This window comes from Amborella trichopoda, chromosome 13 (assembly GCF_054954075.1).
Source record: "Amborella trichopoda isolate Santa Cruz 75 chromosome 13, AtrichopodaSantaCruz75HAP2 v2.0, whole genome shotgun sequence".
Lineage (NCBI taxonomy): Eukaryota > Viridiplantae > Streptophyta > Magnoliopsida > Amborellales > Amborellaceae > Amborella > Amborella trichopoda.
The window spans coordinates 48,793,462-48,813,473 of NC_142348.1; the positions used below are offsets into that span (position 1 = coordinate 48,793,462).

A 20,012-nucleotide genomic window follows, 5' to 3' on the forward strand; every position below is an offset into this window, starting at 1 on the left:
TAAGTGGGAATCAAGACTCCAAATTCTAAAAATTAAGATCCCTTGAAGATCATTATTTTGAATGCCAGAGCAAGATCGCCCCACCCATATTGGGAGGTCCTGACAATTACAACTCCACATCACTTTTGTATGAAGGTTGAACGGGTACCAAATAGAAAACCCTAAAAAAAGAAACTTCTAATATAAAAGAAGCTTCTTTTGAGACTAAAAGCAGAATATAAAAAAGAAACTTCTTTTAATATAGAAGGGGTATCAATTTGAAAAAAAAAAATTTATTTGATACTTGGTTAAATTTCCCATAATAAATACATGGTCATTTCTCCAATTCCACTTTGTACTTGCTGCTTCTGAGTAAATAAAATGTGAGTCTAGGAATGCATCATTTTGATCAAAAAAGCCATCTCTAGTGCTATCTCCTTGGACTGCATATACCTGTTCTCTTCTACAATATCTGTTGTCAAGTTAAGTAAAACAGGCCGTGCTGGATCATAAATAGTGAGCTCACGAACTCGGGCAACCCACTTTGCAGCTTCCCACACTCCAAACCTAAAATATAGATCCAAAGCGGCATAAGAAAAAACCCAAATGGTTTTGTCCAGAATTCAACCTTCAATCCATGCCACGGCATTAACAGGAAGCTAACAGATGTGCAAGTAGCATAGCCAAACGTTCACAGGCTTTCAGTTTGGCACAATCTCTAAGTCACAGAATATTTTATTCAGTAGTGTCAAATTCGTAACCCAGTCATTAATGCTGGAAATTTGTGACATCTGAATGAATCCAACTTCTATTAAAGATTCTTCAAATGGTAAACCATTTTGAACAATTCGGATTTATTGCCAAGCCTTTTGTTTTATCTCGAGTCATAACACTAGAAACTATTTGTGTGATTCTCCTTTTCTTTTGCTCCTTCTGACATTCAGTTTTTGCAATTCGATTCAAAACATAGAGGGAGGGGCACAATTTTCTATTCCTACACTTTGTTTTGACCACAAGCTTGAACTGGTCCTTTGTGATTGTTGTTTCTCAGGAAATTCGGAGAAGAGGAAAGAAATCAGAATATTGAAAAAGAAAAGGAATGATAGTAGGTAGATATTTGAGATTCATACCTTGTATTAAAGGATGATGACACCAAAACTGCAGGATAAGGCACACCTTTTTTGATATTGTCGTAAGGGGAGTATCTCCTTATAGCCTCAAAATCCTCAAATTTTTCAGGATAGCCAAACTCCTCATAATCTGCTGGATCAAGTGGCAGCACTGGATATATAAGTGTGTTGCAAGTATCTAAGAAAGGAACCTGGCAACAAATAAAATATTTAATTTGATCATGGACAGGATAACTAAAAATGTCAATGCAGAGGTCTAAGAAGTGAAAATGGCACCAGAACAAAGACTTAGATATATTATTGGGGAGATGCTTTATAAAAAGTGCCACCAGTACGATAGGAATGAATACACAAATGATAATGCACAGCAACAAATGAGTGCATATAAATATGTAAGCAGGCACATTCACATATACGTGCATACACATACACCCGTTTACATGTATGTCCACACCCATATGCTTGCATACGTGCATGCATATGTATCATTGATAAACACAGGTGAAACATATAACCATGTAGAAGTGCGTGAACAAAATACAGACGAACTTATTTGTGTGCATATAAGAATACACTTGCGCTCGCATAATTATGTTTTTGGGTGTGTGTATGTATGTGGGTGTGCCTTTCAACACACATAGATTACACACACATACAGATACTCCCTTGGAAGGAAAAACAGACAAAAATTACAAACTGGGAAAAGAGGAAGTGAAAGTGGGACTAACATAATCTTAATTGGTAATCACAATACCTTTAAAATTGCAGCACGAAATAGATCTGGACAGATATTAATGGCAGCAGCAACAAGCAGCGCCCCAGCACTATAGCCCCAAGCAGCAAGCTTGTTATGGTGCACAAGTTCTTTATCTATAAGGAATTTAGCACAGGCAATATAATCATGGATACCATTCTGTTTTTTTGTGCACTGTCCCTCATGATGCCATCTTCGACCACCCCCACCTCCACCTCTAAGAACAATAATCAAAACAAAATAATTAATGACTCATAATGTAATAAATAGCAGGGGTATAAGCAATATATTAGTCGTAGCAACAAATCAGGTTCCAACTTCGACATGCAAAAAAAAACTGGGAATGTTCAACAAGATAGGAATGCTAGATAGTAAAACAAAATAGCCGTTGAGTGATTTCTTAACTTGACATTCTGGAATGAACCTGAGAACTAGCTGTCCCGCTCTGTTTTGGTGTTAGTCCACCAAATTTCTTGACCCAAGTGGAGGGCCTTTGGCCAAAGAATCAACAGCAGCCCTATTTGCCAAAAGCCAACTATGCCACTCTTTTTAAAGTATTTTACACCTGTTCATCGATTTTGGCTTAAATACTCAGAAGTTAAAATGTAAGTTAAACGAGTTCTAAATTGGCAAAACACTATTTTATGCAAAGAGATAAATATTCTCAAGTTTCAACCTGTAGCTTGTGTCCTTTATGTACAAGCTTCACTTTTTAATTAAAGGGAAAAGCTAACAATAGCTGAGAAGCTATAATGAATAGTAAAATAGGTGGAATCTCAGCCATCAGATCTTTATCATGTGGTTCAAAATGCATATCACCATATGAATTTTTTTCTAAAAATTGGATCATAATGAAATTTTAGACATGTGTACTAAAAAATAGGGTACACAATTAAAAAATATATATATAAATAATATTTTTCAAAATATAAAATGACCGAAATGCCCCTGAAAAATTACAAGGGTAATTTGGTCATTTTAAATTATTGAAAATAATTTTTTTATATTTTTATATGGTGCACAATAATATTAGGCATATACACCCAAAATTTAATCTTGATCAGATTTATAAAAAAAAATTAAAATTCATATAGTGATATGCATTCTAAACTACGTGATGAAGATCTGACGGCTGGAATTCCACCTATATTACTATTCATTATAGCTGCCCAACTATTGGAGGGTTTACTCTTAATTAAAATATTAAGTTATTGTCACCATAACCACCCAAAAAGATTAAGTTTACCTAGAATCTTTTTTTTTTTTTTTGATAATGTAAGTTTTCCTAGAATCTTGATTTTTCTCATGAAAATTACAATCCTAAAACCTGTTCAGGATCTTTGGTGGTAGTCTTGGTCGAAAGTTCCTCATAATTAAAAGATTTTTACAAATCAAACAAACTTTTGCCTTAGTCTCATTTATCTGTGAGAACTTTTCATTACTTCTCTCACTGATAGTTCTTTACTGCTAGAAGGATCAAGCATGAATGCTTCTTGATTAGAAATATGATTTTAAATGGTTAGACCGGTTAATTTTAATTGGTATTGGTAGATAGATCATAGATGCCACTAATTAATTTTTCTTTCTTTTTTAGATAGTTTGCAAGTGATTAAATTATTAAAATGCATATATTCATCATTCCAGCTATTTTATTTATTTTTAATAAGTTTTGTGATGTTTTTTCTAATTGTAATTATTTTATATTTTTAGAGCTTGAAAAACGTGAAAGCACCTCCTCCAGACATGCTTCTCTTCCCAGGCAAACTGAATCAGACTCCAAAGGGAACAAAACAGTTTAACAACGTAGTAAAGCCATAGATTGAATGCCAAAACCATAGTTATCGGGATTGGCATTGAATCAGATCGGGGATCGGGATACAGATCAGGACCGCAAGATCATGACAAGCAGAAAGCTCCCTGTGGTAGGGATCACAGCACGTGCACTCTAAAATCTAGGGATCTCGATCCCAACATGTCGGGGAATCCAGACTTAATTGGGATCAAATGATAAATTATGTATGACCGAGCTCCATATGGTTAAAAATCGAGGCCCCAGAGAGCACATAACTAGTATAATAGTATAGTATATGCTACAATAGTATACCACACTGTTATATAATACTATTCTGCAATACTCTACCACAATACTATGCGGAACCCGGTTTCTATGCGGCCAAGCCTGCATATGTAGAAATGCGGGCCTATTAATAAATTTATTTTTGAGATGGATTTTTTAACTTAATTTTTAAGGACATGCAATATCTAACATGGAGATCATGAATATGAAAAAATAAATAAATTTTAAAAACTAGAAATAATAATTCTAGTAAGAAAACATTTGGACAGTTAGTTTCCATTGTTTTTAGATGGAACACCTACTTGCATCCATCTTTAAGATGGATGCTATACTTTTTGGACCGCATATGCAGTCATGAGGTCCAGCCCGCATGAAACAATTTTCTGTACTATGCTATATACTATATTTTACTCTATTATATTATATCTAAATTTAGTATATAGAACTACACTATACTGCTATACTACGTCACATTGCTATACCACCCTGGATAGTTATACTGCATTATAGTGCTATGGAATCTGAACCCTATGCAGCTCAGGACCTCGATCCCTAGTAGGAAGGATCGAGATTCCAAAATTTAAGAATCATAGAGCGAAGTCCCCCTCACCAGGAGCAGAATTGACCCCTTGATATGTGGATCCCAGTAAATATGACCAAACTTCCCACCAAGACTGCAAAATGCTAGAAGAAATCTATTGGAATCAAATTATTGATGAAAAAGCAATTTAATACATTGGATATCAATCTCAGGCAAATCTTAATATGGGCCTGAATAGTCCCAATCAGCAATAGTGAAGCATTTTCGGAAAGTACTTACGGCAGAAGAAAGACTAAGGTTTTGAATGGAAGGCATTTCCTTAAGAAAATTCAATCCAAGAAAGCACAGCTTGGCTTGAAAAGCCATCCGAAGAGGAAGAAATAAGGTCAGGAGTTTGGAATGAAGAGAGATGAGCACCTAGTGCAGCCATTGGGTTTCTATCAAGAGTTTCAGAACTTTTGAAAGAGGATATCATTCTAGTATCCTGATATTTATATGAAAGGGGCTGTATAAAGGACAATGAACTCATATAAATTGATCAAAAAGGAAGAGATCATCCAAGACATCAAAGATTTCAAGGCTAATCATTTTTTTGGGTTGTGTATACAAGATCCACACAAAGGGTTTGGGCACAAGACTACACGACGTCTTAACCCCAATAACTTATTTTCCCCAAGCTGCTAATGTTAAGGAGAGGCAGATTCTGCTTATGTTAAGGAGAGGCAGATCCGGAATAGTGCATTAATGGCTCATGAGTGCATCCATAATAGAAGTAGAAAGAAAATTCTAGGAGTGATATGAGTGCATACAATTGTATTAATGGGAGGGTAGATGACCTATGAGGCTATGGGGTTCCAGCAAACATGGAGAAGGGGATAGATGGGTGCCTTTTACAATACGACGTGATTCTCTATTCCATCAATAAAGCACCAAAAGGCTATTTCTCCAGCTCGAGGACTGAGGCAGGGAAATCCCCCTTTCCCTTTCCTCTTTTTATTTGAGGTTGAAGCCTTCAGTAAGATGTTAGAGTCTATGAAGTAAGGTCACCAACCAGATTCAAGGTGGCTCCCATAGGGCCTACAGTATCCTACTTACAATATGCTGGAAACACTAGTATTTTGTAATGCAAGTGAAGAGCAAATGGAAAATCTTTGGCTGTTTCTTTAAATGCTTTAAAGTTACCTCAGGGTAAAGGGGAACATGTCAAAGACCAAATTGATGAGCTTTGCTATGACACAAGAAAGACCAGAGATGCATTGGATGTTATACAGATTGAATTCCAAATAAATACTACTGACAAACATTGGTGCCATTTGAAACTAACAAGGCTATGTGGCTGGGTCTTAGAAAGGTTTTCACAAAAATTTGGCAGCTTGAAAGACCAGATTCCTACGAATGGCTGGAAGAATAACATTAATGAAGTCCACGACTTCACCCTGTCCAATTTACCAACTTCTTGCATGTCCCTATGTTTAATTCCATCTTCATTGGCAAATGAGATAGAAAAATTGATGAGAAACTCCTTCTGGGGAGTCTTTGCTGAAAAGAATAAATTCCATCTAGTAAGGTGGGACGAAGTTTGCAAGACAAAATTCAGCGGAGGATTGGGTCTTCGGAAAATCAGAGAAATAAACATGAATCTCCTAACAAAATGGTGGTATAAAGCAACCAAAAAGACTAATTCAGGAAATATTGCTGAGTGCAAATATGACGAAGAGAAAGACTGTCAAGGAACATCATAACAAACAAAGGCAAAAGAGAAAGACGGTCAAGGAACATCACAACAAATGACGCTCCCAGAAATATGGAAGGGGGTTAACAGTTGCTGATCTAGATTCACTCAAAGGGTGAGGGTGCAAGTTGGAACTGGAAGGCAGACTAGATTTTGGATTGGCCTATGGCAAGGATCACAACCACTCAAAAGACCAATATCCTGAATTACTTATGTCGGCAATGAACCATAAGATCACCGTGGCTGGTGCAGGAGAAGAAGATGGGCATCTAATAAGCCATGCTTTAAAGGATGATGAATTGGTGCTCCTTACTAATACTTGCTTTCTTAGAGTAAATTCTTTTTACACGTATTTTGGGAGGATAGTTTGATTTGGACACCGGATAGCAAAAGGGGAATGAGAAGGACGACATTAACTCGTCAATCCAGGCCTCCAAAGTGTAACTCTCCCCTGGAAGTTGTGAAGTTGAACTTCAATGGAAGTTCACATGGCAAACCCTGGGCATACTGGTGCAGGAGGTTTAGTCACTTTAGCCCACGACCACAGCGCCACAGTGCTATTAACCTGCTCAGGGCCACTTCATATCATTGATGCAAATGAAGCAGAAGCCTGGTCTCTACACCATGGATAAAGATGCATAAACCAGAAGGGGTACAAGGTGGTAATAGAGGAGGATTGTAAGGACGCAATTGGTTGGGCCAAGGCAAAGGTGGACTGCGTTTGGCATTTGCAACATATAATTGATGAAGCCAACCTCAACTAGTTGGGAAAAGGCTATGATGATGACAAACATATAATTGATAAAATAATACCACAGAGAGGATGCAGGCTTATTTTTAACCATATACAGAGAGAATAGCAGGGAGGCTGATGCACTTGCTCGTGAACGAGTTTCCAAAACTGAAATCACAGATAACCTTTCGTAAATCTTAACAAAATCTAGTGACTTAAGTGTCTAATCTAAAAGTCTAATTGTACATAGACTCAGTTTTTGAGAAGGGAAATGACAAATACTTGTGCACCAATTTTAATTAATAAATAAGAAAGTTTAAAAATTGTCTAGGAAACAACAGAAGCCATGGTATTTGTGAAGCAATGTATTTTAAACACAATCAGGACCCTTTGTCCATGATGTGGAAACGATAGTAGTTTAGGGGTCTAGTTCAATAGGATTAATTGTAACTTGTGGGAACCTTCCATTACTTTGGTTTGAGCACCAATATGGAGTTTATTGTCTGAATCATGAGTGCTATATTCAAATGAATAGTTCACCAAGCAAATGAAATAAAAAATGATAAATGGACAAATTTTCTCAATGGAAGAAGAATAAAGAAGTGAAGGAAGAAAAATGTATCCACAGTACTACCAGGTCATCTAATATATATTTTTTTAATGTTTACCAGGTCATCTAATATTATATGAACTACTGCCAGTAATTGTTAATAATTAGTTATTGCAAGAAACAATACTCTAAAGAATGTGTTTCTCAAATGTGCACTGCACCACAGAATACAACTTGTTAAAAGCATAGCTGTCAGAAATTATTATGAGCCTCATTTTTTTTTTCTTTTTTTTTTTGTTGATTAATATAGGAATGTGAGTTATTTCTCAAAAATATATGTGTATATATATATATATATATATATATATATATATATATATATATATATATATATATATATATATATATATAGGAATGTGAGTTGTCCTCAAGTAGGAGCATCGCATTTGTCAAGAAAAGACTGACAAGTGGAAAGAAAAAAAATTCTAGAAACAACTAATGTAAAGCCAAAACCACAAAAGGAAAATGCCAGAGAACAAACCTAACATCAGCAAAAGCAACCACCCAACCACGATCAAGCAAGCTTTTTAGCTCAGCACGCCATCGCTTGTCTAACAATTCACCATATGCCCCATGCCCATGAAGTAACCCTGGTGTTTCTCTCTCTATCTTCTTTTTGCGAGACTGGACAACTGTTAAAGGAATAGCAACATCTTCTGACGACACATCATAGTACTCACATGCATAATACTCAGAGAGGTCATTCCACATGCCATTTGCAGTATTTACTTTGGTGTTACTATCTATTACAGAGAATGCTATTTTCTTCACAGGAATATCAGAGGATGATGATTTTCCATACAAAGTTTTGGTTCTTTCGAGGAGCACATTTTGCTGCTGTACAATACGCCAATTTCCATCTGCTAAGTTGTAATCTACCACAGCATCGGGCATCTGCAATCGCATTTTCTTATAGTGTTAAGTGAAGTCCAAGTATTGGTTGCAGCAGTACTCTTTTTTCTAACATGTGGAAATCAACACATTTCATAAACAATTAGAAGTACACAATTATCCACATTTATGAATGGCTGTGGATTGTGATTGAGAAATCAAGGGATTATCTAGCGCCCACTGATATGAGCTCAAAACTGCACAATTTAAAAGTTTAATAGATAAAACTATTTCCGATAATTAGGGGACCAATTGGATAACATTCAAGCAACTTGGAGCATCAAAGACACAGGCTTTAATTTTTAAGACTTTTGGAGACATCTTCAATTGCCACCCTTTTTTGTGCTATATGTAGCACCTCTATGCACATTTGGTGGCGAATAATCCATTGATTTCTCAAGTACAGCTATAACACAATTGTCATAATTTAGAAGTCATACGCATGAATTATAAAACACAAGCTTGGAGTGAGATTATCAAGATGGAATAATGATAATAAAGAAAAGCTAACAAGATAATTAACAAAATCACAATTTCCCAGTAAAGAGAAAGAAAACTTCTGAATAATTAAGCAATCTAAGCAGTAGAAAAGTAATACAAATATTACAAGAAAGAAAAATACATGAGGGTATGTATCATCATTGCGATGCCCATGACATGTTTGGAAAAGGATTTCCTTCAACAAAAAAAAATATAAGAGCCAAATAACATTGCGAACTGCAGCTAAGCTCGGTTGCGAACTTCATTCAACGGATATTTAAGTTTTCAAGTTCCATTGTACACCTTTGATTTACACAATAATTTAAAACATTCAAATAGAAAAATATAATACCATTATGATTATCAATCTTCCACAGTGATATCAATTTGTAAGAATAACAATTACGAGCCAAGAATTATATCACATAAGGGAACAATGACTGTAGCAAACTACAACTAAACAGCATTCAATCACAGGCGAACAACTTACCACAGGTGAAGATACAACGAACCGCATGGTTGAGGAGTAGAAGTCATAATTTGTTCCAGGTGAAATTTGACAAACATGTTCTGGGAGAGGTAGGTAACATGGATGAAGAGCATCAATATGATGTGGGGCCTGTTGACAACAAAATCCCTACTAAGTAAGATCATAAGAAAATAGTTTCACAGCATCAAACTGCACAATTCTTAAAGAATATGTTTGCAAAAAACCTATGAAAATCTAAAATATAGAAAGAAAAAAAAAAAAAACCAATTATTGTGGATAATCCATATGACATACAAAAAATGAAGCATATTGACTGATGTAGAAAGAGGTCACCAAGGCAGACATTGACACTGGTGTTGCTTAGAAAAGTTCAAACAATAAGGGAGCCCATAAAGCAGAAAAAACATAATACATCTTATACAACATGACATGTATAGCAACTACAGAGCGATTCATAACAATAACAAACATGAAAAACACCCATTTTTCGAAATAAAAACAAAATCAACAAAAATATATAAAGCTTATAAAGCTCTTAAGACAACCATCTGAATACCATAAGAAATACTTTCTTTTCATCATACATGGAGAGAAGCTAATGACATAGAAACCCATTGGAAAAGATGGGCGATGGGCGTATCCAAACCCATTCAGGCGTCCTTTTAGTAAATCATAGCAGTTCTATAAGATAAATTGAACACTAAAAGTCAATGCTAACGTAGCAGCAAATCCATTGCCTTAATTTGGGAATCAAGATAAATATATAAAATCAAGGAGGAGTCTGGACCACTGGAATGAATAACAAAAGTTGATCAATCTATTAACAAAATCAATCTGTGGTAAACATGACAAAACCATTCAGTTACCTTAACTTGGTGAGGCAAAGGCAGGGCAATAGAACACAATTTGAGCTTCCGTCCTTCCCTTAATAGCAGCACCATGTGTGTATTGCACAGATCAACATCTTCGATGCACATGTTGGACTCCTCAAGAAACACATCCTAAAACAAAGGAGAAATAGCATAAAGATAAACACCAAGAAGGAAAAAAGGCACCTGAGAAAGCCATTAAGTAAGTCAAATAAAAAAAGCGAAACAAAGGCATATAATAAAGATCCAATAAATATAAGAAGCTCAGCACTCATAAAAAATGAAGTCCCATCTACTAGAACCATCCAGGAAGAAAAAATAGCAGATACTATATAAATGAGATGTGCTTTTACCTTGGAACACAATAAACAAATAAACTACCAGTGATGATTCAATCAAAATATTATGACACCCACCAACCCACATCCCCCACACACAAATAAAAAAAAATACACACAAAAAAACATGAAACCAATAACTTAAAAGAGTGTTCCTATCAAGTAGATGGAGCATATAATCTAACCAGTATTATGCCTGAAACAACAATCAAAATTAACTACATTTTAATGCCTTTCTTTCATAAATTTCAAGAGTAAAATTTTGCAATTATGCTGACAAAAAGGTTCATTAACATGTGGTATGGGAGGCAGAAGAAGATGATTTCCTATTTGGATGTTAAATATACGATATTTCATGACTTGCTAGTCTTAGGTTTTTATACAAGACTTTCTATTTTGCTTCTTTGGAAAATAACAATAAAAGTGTCAAACCCCTTCAGAAATTCACCAAGAAGACTATAACCTAGGTTGATATTTTATGACTTGCTAGTCTCAGGCTTTTATACAAGACTTTCCATTTTGCCTCTATGAAAAATAACAATAAAAAGGTGAAACCCTTTTAAAAAATCAATAAGGTGGTCAAATCATCGAATTTGGCATTATAATGGTTCCTTTATAAAAATCCTTTCACTTAGTACTTCTTCAACTTTTTTTTTTTTTTTTGAAACTGTAGGTACTTCTTCAGCTATTTTATCCAAACATACCAAAAAATGATCCTGTTCTTGGTTTGGAGCCCAGACATGCAAGGTAATTAATGTCATATGGCTCCACTTAAATCACTCAAGCCAAAAAATTAAAATGCCCTTCCTATTTCTGGGTTTGAAACCAGAAAATCCCATTGATCTATTGGTTTGGAAGAACTAGTGAAGATGTTTTCATCATTTGGCTCCACTTATGCTCTCATACCAAATGATGCAAATATCTTCCCTTGATTTGCGTTTAACCCAGAACAAGCAATTTCAATGGAAAAAATGGATGTTCCATGTTTGGATCCCAACACGAGATAGGGGTAGTTCCACCATTTGGCTCGAACGACTTAAGTCAAACCAAATGATGGTGATAGTGTAGAAACGAAAAGCAATCCACGAAAACAAAAAAGAAGAAACAAACACAAAAAAAAAAAGACAACCAACGACAACACAAAGACATACGTGGTTCGGCAACGCGAGAGATTAGAGCTTCTTTACTGGCAATGGAGAATAGGGTTACAATTCGCTCTCTTTCTCACGCCTCTCTGTTTTTATTTAATTACAAAGAGATATGTGTTTTTCCCAATCACAACAATATATATCGAGTCTCAAATAGATGGTACAAATTACCGAAATACCCTTGTACGGATATATATTATGTCCCATATATATCGAATCCCATGTATGGATATATCCTCCGGGCCTCAAGCCCTGCGGGCCTTCGGCCCTTCGGGCTTTTAACGGCCCTCTGGAGTCGTCTTTTTGACTCCACCTTGGCTAATCTATTTCCTCAGAATACAAGACATCAATCCTCAATGAATAGTTAATACCAATGCTGATTCCAAAATCCAAAACCAGAACAAGAAACTTCAATAGAAAAAAAAAATGTTCTAGGTTTAGAAAAGAGAACAACGGAGGGCAGTTGCCTCATTTCACTCAAGAGCTCAAGTGGAGTCAAATGACAGATATAACCCGGCTAGTTCTTGGTTTCATACCCAAAAACAAACAATTTCAATACAAAAAGAGATGTTATGTGCCTGGAACTCGAAAAAAAAAGGGCAGGTCCATAATGACACAAGCAGAGTGAAATGACAATAATATCCCACTTGTTCTACGTTCCAAACCCAAAACATAAGGATTTTCATCATTTTTAGAGAAAATAGGTCAAGTACCTGGGAGGAAGGATTTTTATAGAGCAACCACTATAAAGGAAAATTGGTTGATTTGACAACTCTAGATGTTTTATAAGGGATTTAACCACTTAATAATGCTTTCTCTTGATTCTTTTGAGGGGATTTTGAAAAAGACCCCTTACAACTTGCCTATTTTAACAGTTCGTCACGATGAGCTACAGATTTTAACACTTTGCTAATTCCATATTTTTGCAGGAGGTGTTAGTAAAATAAAATATCAATGTCCTAGAAAATCAATAATTTTTAAGTACTACCATTATAACAAGGAACTTTTTAAAGGAGCAATTTTGGAAAATGCCCCTACTATGACATGGGTACTGATATTGAGTGTTATGAAGTGTTAAAATGGCCATCTCCTAGGATGTATGATTAAAAGCCCTTCTTTTTATTATAAACTTCATCAGAGGTATGGGAGAGTCCCTTCTAATTTATATCATTGGTGGACATGGCTTTTATTAATTATTAGGTATTATAAATTAAGAGAATTTCACTTACAATTAAGACAAGTATAGAATAAGACCTTTTACCTTAAAACCAACAAGGTCACAATTACTCCACACCCTTAGATGTCAAATCGAGTAGTTGGAAGTGTGTTATTGATTGCACTCAAGTCATAGAAAAAATTTCTTGAACTTTGTAACAGACCCTAATCGCTTGATTCATATTTTGACAACTAGGATTGATTTTGACGTTCTTATATCAAAAGTAAACAGTCTTATAATATACCTCCCTTCTAATTAATACTCTAATGGAACTTATTTTCAAAATAAAAAACATTAAAAAATTTCAGTACTTAAGACCATATTTTCTATCAAAACTATAAAAAAATTGCTTTCTTTTGTATGGTCTTTTTTATTTAAATTGCCTCGTAAGGTTCTTACGTTACTAAATTTCTTGGATTCTTTAGATATGTAATACTTGTAATTTGGTTAGGTTAATAACATTTTTAAATTTTTTGATGTGCCATTAGAATTCATTTAAGAAGAGCTCGATCGCCAAGTTTTGGAAGAAAAAAAGGAACTAGTTTTCTTAGTTCCTGCAAGCTAACACTTTCTTTTTATTAACTTTTTTTAGATAGCAACATGTAGAATATGATATACATTATATTTGATCCCTTTCAACAGCAAAAACATATGGTTTTTCTATTTCTCTTACGCATGTAGTCTTAAATTAAACAGTTCAAGAGTACAGTGAAAAATTACAAAAATATTCTAGTAATTCATATCTCCATTAAATTTTTTCAATTTTGTATAAATATTAAAAATAAGAAGCTATAAATTATCAATAATCAAAGGGCATTGCTTCCCAAACACCTTTAATAGAATTATTAGAGGTTACTAAATATTAGAATCTAAATTGTGAGAGTTTATTTTATAGAATTTTCTAATAGGACTCTTTTGCATTGTTACAAAAATAATTGAAGGGCCAATCTGGATGACGTACAAGGTGTCAAAAAAGGTGGTCTTATATTCCCCCACCCCCTCCTGCTCAGGGAAGTTGGAGATACATACAGTATCCGCGCAAAATAGCACGGATGGGGAGAGATAACACCGACGGGGTAATAGAACTCAATATGGTATTTTGCCGCCATCCATATTTTACTCCATCAACAGATTGGCAGACACCAACTGGCCCCAACATTCTTGACCAAACAAAACAACACGGATGGGGGGAGATAACACAGATGGGGTAAAAAAACTCAATAAGGTATTTTGCCGCCATCCATGTTTTACTCCATCAACAGATTGGCAGACTCCCAACTGCATTCTTGACCAAATGTAAATAAGCATTTTCACTTGTATGGCATTTATTAAGTCATGAGAATGTTAACCTATAAATGCTAATAACCATAACTTAGCCAAAAAAAAAACAAGATGCTAAATTATGCTGAGAAGTCAAATATTAAGTCAAGACAATAATTTGGATGCTGGCACAGACGTATTACAATACAAAAGCATCCACAATAAAATATCACATCTTCACTGAAATTCATAATGATGATGCTAAATAAAATTAAGAATAGAGTCATAGGAGATCAAATATTGGATGCAGTCTTTCACAGTGAGTGCTTCTCATAATTTGAACAGTAAATCGGGCTCACTTCCTCTGCCCATAGTTCCATACAATCTGTATGACCCTTATCACCATAAACTGTCAAAGTTGACACGTCAAGATTATAAGCATTCAGGGGGCAAATGTAATCAAATGACAACCAATTGTTTATTTATAAATTCAGAACACTGGCAACGTTATCTACCAAATGTATTTGATAGTAACAATCTTTCGACAGATTGCATTACTATTTTACCATAACATACTCAAATTTGGGTGGAATGTTACGATGAATTTATCATCAGTATGTTAACCAACTTTGTTTAAAGAAACGCGAAACCACTTTTATAGTGAGTGTAATAGCTAAATACATCAGTCCAAGATGATCGGTTGTTTATGATTTAGACCATCTAGAATCAGAATGTGACCAATGAGAAAAAGCACCATCAAATGTAGCACTAACCACCTCTTAAGTTCTATTTTATTATTTGATACATCATTTTTTTTTTATTAATGGTAACATTTAGAACACTATAATTGGTATAGAGGAATTGCAGAGTAACTCATACTCTCTAATTAATTCCAAAAATAATCAATACAGGATGTATCATGGCTTCAATCAAGAATGAGAAGATCCCTCTAAAGGATTGGCATATTTTTCCAAGTTGGGAAAGAATGACCAAGAGAACCTTCAACAGTAAGTCAATAACCGTTTATATCAATACCATACTCAAAATATGCACTTCAAATTGTTTAGCTTTGTAATTCTCTAAAAGGATATATTCAATCAAACGATTCTGATTGAAACAGGAATACAGGACACCCCCCATTTCAGAAACAGAGTAAAGTTAAGAGTGCCACTGCATAAGGATTGCTTGCCATTATAAACAACCAATATCAATATCCTTTATGGTTCCAAAAATGACAGAGAATGCATCAAATCAAGAAAATTTTCACAGGAGTGGAAAGTAGAATTTTGGGGATGTTTATTTAAAGGGAGAAAAAAAGGAATTCACAATGTTTTGCATTCAAATCAATCGAAACTCCTTAAGACCGAAAGCAGACACGTGAACTAAAATTCAGGTAACAATATTTACAAACCATAGAACAGACACTATAATAGAACCACAAAAGTGACAATAAACTCTCATGGAGTGGAGAATAGAAGAAGCAATTTTTGTAAAGGCAATTGGATTTGCTAAAGCCTTCCTCCTTCCTCCCACCTCTCATGACAAAAGTAACTGATTTGAAAATTTTTATCAAGTGGTCAAGAGGAGGGAATCTCCCTCCTTTCCTTTGCCTCTTCCATTGGTATTGCGGATTCCAGAGAGGAGGAAGCCCGTGCTCTCCTGGAAGGGCTTAAACTCTTCACCCTTCATGGAGCTCTTCTCTCATAGTAGAGGGAGACTCCAAAAATGTCATCACCTAGGCCTCTCAAGAATCTATCGCAGCTTGGAGACTTTTGGCTATCTTTGACGAGATTTCCTATCTTTGCAGGCATATGCAGGTCTCTTGGAGGCATACCTGGAGGGAGGCCAACCAAGTGACCGACGCACTAGCTAAGCAAGGAGCCTTTATGGAGTAGTTTCATGCTGTGCGCTATTTTGCGCCTTTTTAGTTCTTCTGGTAACAGCATCTATAGGCTGCTTCCATTTGCAATGACTCCTTATGATGTAATCCTGCTTGTATAACTTCTTCTACTCTTAATACAATGTTAGCCTTTTAAAAAAAAACAAAAAAACATTCTATGAAAAAAAAAAACAAAGATAGTAATAAATATTTTTGGGTAAGATAGTAATCACTTTGGTTTTAAGCTTTATGAATGTAACACAAAAAACAGTAAAGATCAGCATTTGAAAGAAAATAGCATGAGCACGTACAAACCTCCCAAGTTCTAGAACTAGAAGCTTCAACTGGACAACGAAGCAAATAATGAGAATCATCAAGTTGCCCATCTCTTGCAGCATCTGTAAATAGGTATAGATATCCTTGATGATGTTCAATTATGCAATGTGCATGTGGCTCACATTCCCATACTTGTATCATACCAGCCAAAGGGGCTGCCACATTTAACAAAAAAACCTAAACAGAAAGCAGCTTTCATCAAGGGTGACACAAAAATCTAAAACCAAATAAAATAGAAGAAACACATATCTTGCATGTGAAGTTAAAAACAAATTAGCAAATTATGACCTTTGAGAAAGTACTCGAAAACACATTTACTGTGACAAAGCGGTAATCCTTAGTGTTTCTGATGTTAAGGTAAACCGTCTCATCTGAATCTTCCATTACTAGGATGTCATCCTTACCAGATCCCAGAATGCTGCAGAAGATCCTGAAGCAATGTTCGATAACTCACATTAAAATACTGAATCAGAAAAACAACCAAAAGGAATTGAAAACGTAAGTTAACCAAACCTATATGGTCTCTTAAAATCATTAGTTACAGTATAAAGCAATGCTTCACCACCCATAGCCCATGCCAAATTGGCAACCCTGTCAGCTCGTGGTCTGCTACATAATGATCCTGTATTCAAATCCCGAACAGATAGAGTAAAATAGTCTTTGTCCTTGTCATACATAGTATATGCAATAAACTTATGGTCTGGAGATATTTCAGACAATTCTTCATAAGCATACCCTATAAAATAAGAAGACAAAACCAAAACATAAACACACATCTCAGTAAAACAGATCATTCAAAACATCATCAAAACAATTAACATCAAAAATCACGAATGAACTAGTTAAAAGGCATTACCCCCAAACCTCTCAGCTTCTTGATTGTAATCTAACAACTTTTTTTCTATTTTTTTACCAGCTATGAAATCGAAACCAGCAGCAGGATCAGTATTAGATATAAACTCTTCATTCAAGCTAGCTAGCCTCCGGCATAGAACAGGATATTGCTTCCCTTCTTCCACACGCCTATAGTACAACCTGAAAAACATATCTTGAAGGAACCCCAGAAGCATTTTAGCACTTAGAGCTACTTCTCTAATGACTACAAGAACAAAATTTCGATGAAGTGTATCAAAATACACATGTTTTCCAATTGAAAAGATCTCAAAATCTGTAAATGTTGTTTCAAAAAAAATTGTTGGTGAAGTTGCCTACTCCAAGCTATATACCACCTTCAGTTAAGAACACATATCAAATTCAAACACTGTTTGGAAAACCACGTGCATTGCACTAACATTATTGTGGGAGGAAAAACCGCCAGCAAAGCAACAACTCTTTTGAAAATACGATATCTGTATTTTCAAAATTTTGGTTCTCATATTTAATAGCACAATCACACAAACAGATGGTTGCCAAAAACAAAGCCATGAATGTTATGAATGCGGCTATATCAACAAAATGACACAACAAGTATAGAAAGAATCCAAAATCAACCAAAAAATGAAAGTCCATAGATTTCAGGATAATTTTACATATGGGACCCAATAAAGATGAATATACAATTACAGAGATAACCGAACCAAACCAATAACGTACTAGCATCATCACAAAATCCATAGGATAATGCAAATCCTTCAAAGGAATTAAACAATTCAAGCACCTCAACTGCTGTATTAAAATGATCCGTAACCCAAATATTGTTCTCAAAATCAAAGATGGATAGGAATCAGAAATTTTCAACAACCTCTACTCATTTCTGGAGACCCAATTAGTTGAAATTCCAAGTGAAACATGCATTCTCACAAAAAACATCAGCAAAATATTGGTAAAAAAAGATTTTCCAGAAATTCTACTTATTTCAAGCAACCTAACTATTCAAAATTTCAAGTGATCGGATTATGGGTTCTTAGCTTCTCATACAAGACGATTGCATCATTATTCAAACCTTTCAAAAGTGATACACTTACCAAGGGCCCCATCGAACTGGAGGAGTAGAGAGATCTGCAACCATTCGGCCCGCCATCTCAGTTTGAAGCTTCCTCTGCAGCTTGCTTGAATCTGACATTACAGCTTCAGTATATTTCTCCTCTTGTTCCATACACACATCCATATGGCGCATGGCAACCTTATCTCTGAGATCGGACATCCAACTATAAGGATCGTGCCATGTCAATCCATGTAAGCTCACTTCTACTGGTTTTTGAGGTGGCTTTGGTGGAGTTGGCGGGCTTGGAGGCTTGGAGGCCTGTGCATGTGCCCATCGAATCCATGGTAACCTAGAACTAGCGATCCATGGAAGTCTTTTCGGGGCTAGAATGGATCCTATTGAGGTCATTAGAAGAAAACTTGTTAGAATTGGGGTCTTCTTTTTCAAATACGAAACATTTACAGAGACAGAGCTTCATATATGTAACAGAAGCAAATAAAAACTATATTTCTCCATAAGGACCAGAAACGCTAGCAGATTTAGGGTTTCTCGATCTCCTTATCAAAAAAGGATTAGGAGAACTTTGCAGACGAACGCAGTTATCTGTGGTGTTGTTTCACTTTGCTCTTTGTTTGTTTTTCTGATATGAACTTTGCCGTTAATGTGACAGATGAATCAGCTTGAATTAGGTTTTTGTTTACGATCTAGAACTGAATCATTTGGAGATAACTGGTATGACAAGGAATTTAGGGTTTCAAATGCGTCGTGGTGGAAGATGTAGTTGCAGAGAACTAGGGCGTTCGGTATAGGGTTTTAGCTCTGCCGAGTGAAAAATGCCGGGGAAATCAATATTATGAAAAAGGCTACGGCCAGTAATAAGAAAGGCACAAAGACGCATCTCAATCGTCAGCTGTAGCCATGGACGGTGGAATTGTTTATAGCATACTGTTTGGAAAAAAAAGCTCAGCATAGTGTACTTCCTTTCATCGTTAGAAGTGGTGCAAGGAGCTCAAAGAGTGGTTTTCGCCGTTCAAATGAAATACTTATTTAATGGAAAACGTTAATTTGATAATTATCGAGTGGAACTTAGTAAAGTGATTCTAGAATATATTAGGCTTTTGTGGAAAACCTATAAATTTGTTAAATTAATTCTAAATAAGATTAAATACTAAATCGATGAGTATTAGAACAACGCAAACGAGCTTTTAATTCTCCTCCTAAAATAAAAAATCCTCTCACGATTTAGAAATAATTATTCCTATGTGTCTTTCGAATAATATATCTCACATTTCACTTTTGATGTATTTCCACTTTAGATAGACGACTTTGCAGCTCAAGAAATGCAAACTAAATGATTTGGGGAAAATTAAAATGAACCTCACTAATTATTTAAAAACAAAATTTAAAATAGTCGTCAAAGTTCATTAATTGAGATTGTTTTTCAGCAAGGACTTTTTGGAACTTTATTAATTGAGATTGTTTTTCATCAAGTAGATGATTCCATCAATAGGTTGTTTTCTAGCAACTACTAGATGATTCCATTTGTAGGCTTTTCTTCTTAATTTTTGATTTGCATGTTTAATTTCTCTCAATGGCCACCACCTATCCATGTTTTAGTGGTAAAA

At 35.2% G+C, this 20,012-nt stretch overlaps 1 protein-coding gene across 8 annotated transcripts; it reads right to left on the bottom strand.

The window, feature by feature from the left end:
• Window positions 1-256: 256 nt before the first annotated feature.
• LOC18446041 (Prolyl oligopeptidase family protein) lies at window positions 257-19,237 on the bottom strand. 8 transcript variants are annotated; one of them, XR_016048362.1, is made up of 11 exons: window positions 18,428-19,237; window positions 17,320-17,498; window positions 16,977-17,085; window positions 16,752-16,893; window positions 16,443-16,640; window positions 10,284-10,418; window positions 9,418-9,546; window positions 8,038-8,450; window positions 1,864-2,080; window positions 1,110-1,239; window positions 257-546 (listed from the first exon to the last, which is right to left on the bottom strand). XR_016048362.1 is itself a non-coding variant. In XM_020674537.2 (11 exons), exons 1-11 carry the CDS (start codon window positions 18,793-18,795, stop codon window positions 369-371), a joined length of 2,259 nt encoding a protein of 752 aa, XP_020530196.1. In that variant the 5' UTR covers window positions 18,796-19,237; the 3' UTR covers window positions 257-368. The 8 variants fall into 8 exon arrangements, 4 of the variants coding, with proteins under 4 accessions (XP_020530196.1, XP_006856229.1, XP_088712880.1 ...); XR_002282942.2 differs by having other exon boundaries at window positions 16,977-17,199; XR_016048364.1 differs by having other exon boundaries at window positions 17,320-17,511.
• Between the last annotated feature and the right edge of the window lie 775 nt (window positions 19,238-20,012).

Excerpts from the sequence above, each read along its gene's own strand:
- LOC18446041 (XM_006856167.4), bottom strand. The coding sequence starts at position 18,795 with ATGACCTCAATAGGATCCATTCTAGCCCCGAAAAGACTTCCATGGATC. Across the intron at positions 2,081-8,037 it reads GTTGCTTTTGCTGATGTTAG|AGGTGGAGGTGGGGGTGGTC; the intron begins GTTTGTTCTCTG and ends TATTGTTCTTAG. Across the intron at positions 547-1,109 it reads TCATCATCCTTTAATACAAG|GTTTGGAGTGTGGGAAGCTG; the intron begins GTATGAATCTCA and ends TCTATATTTTAG.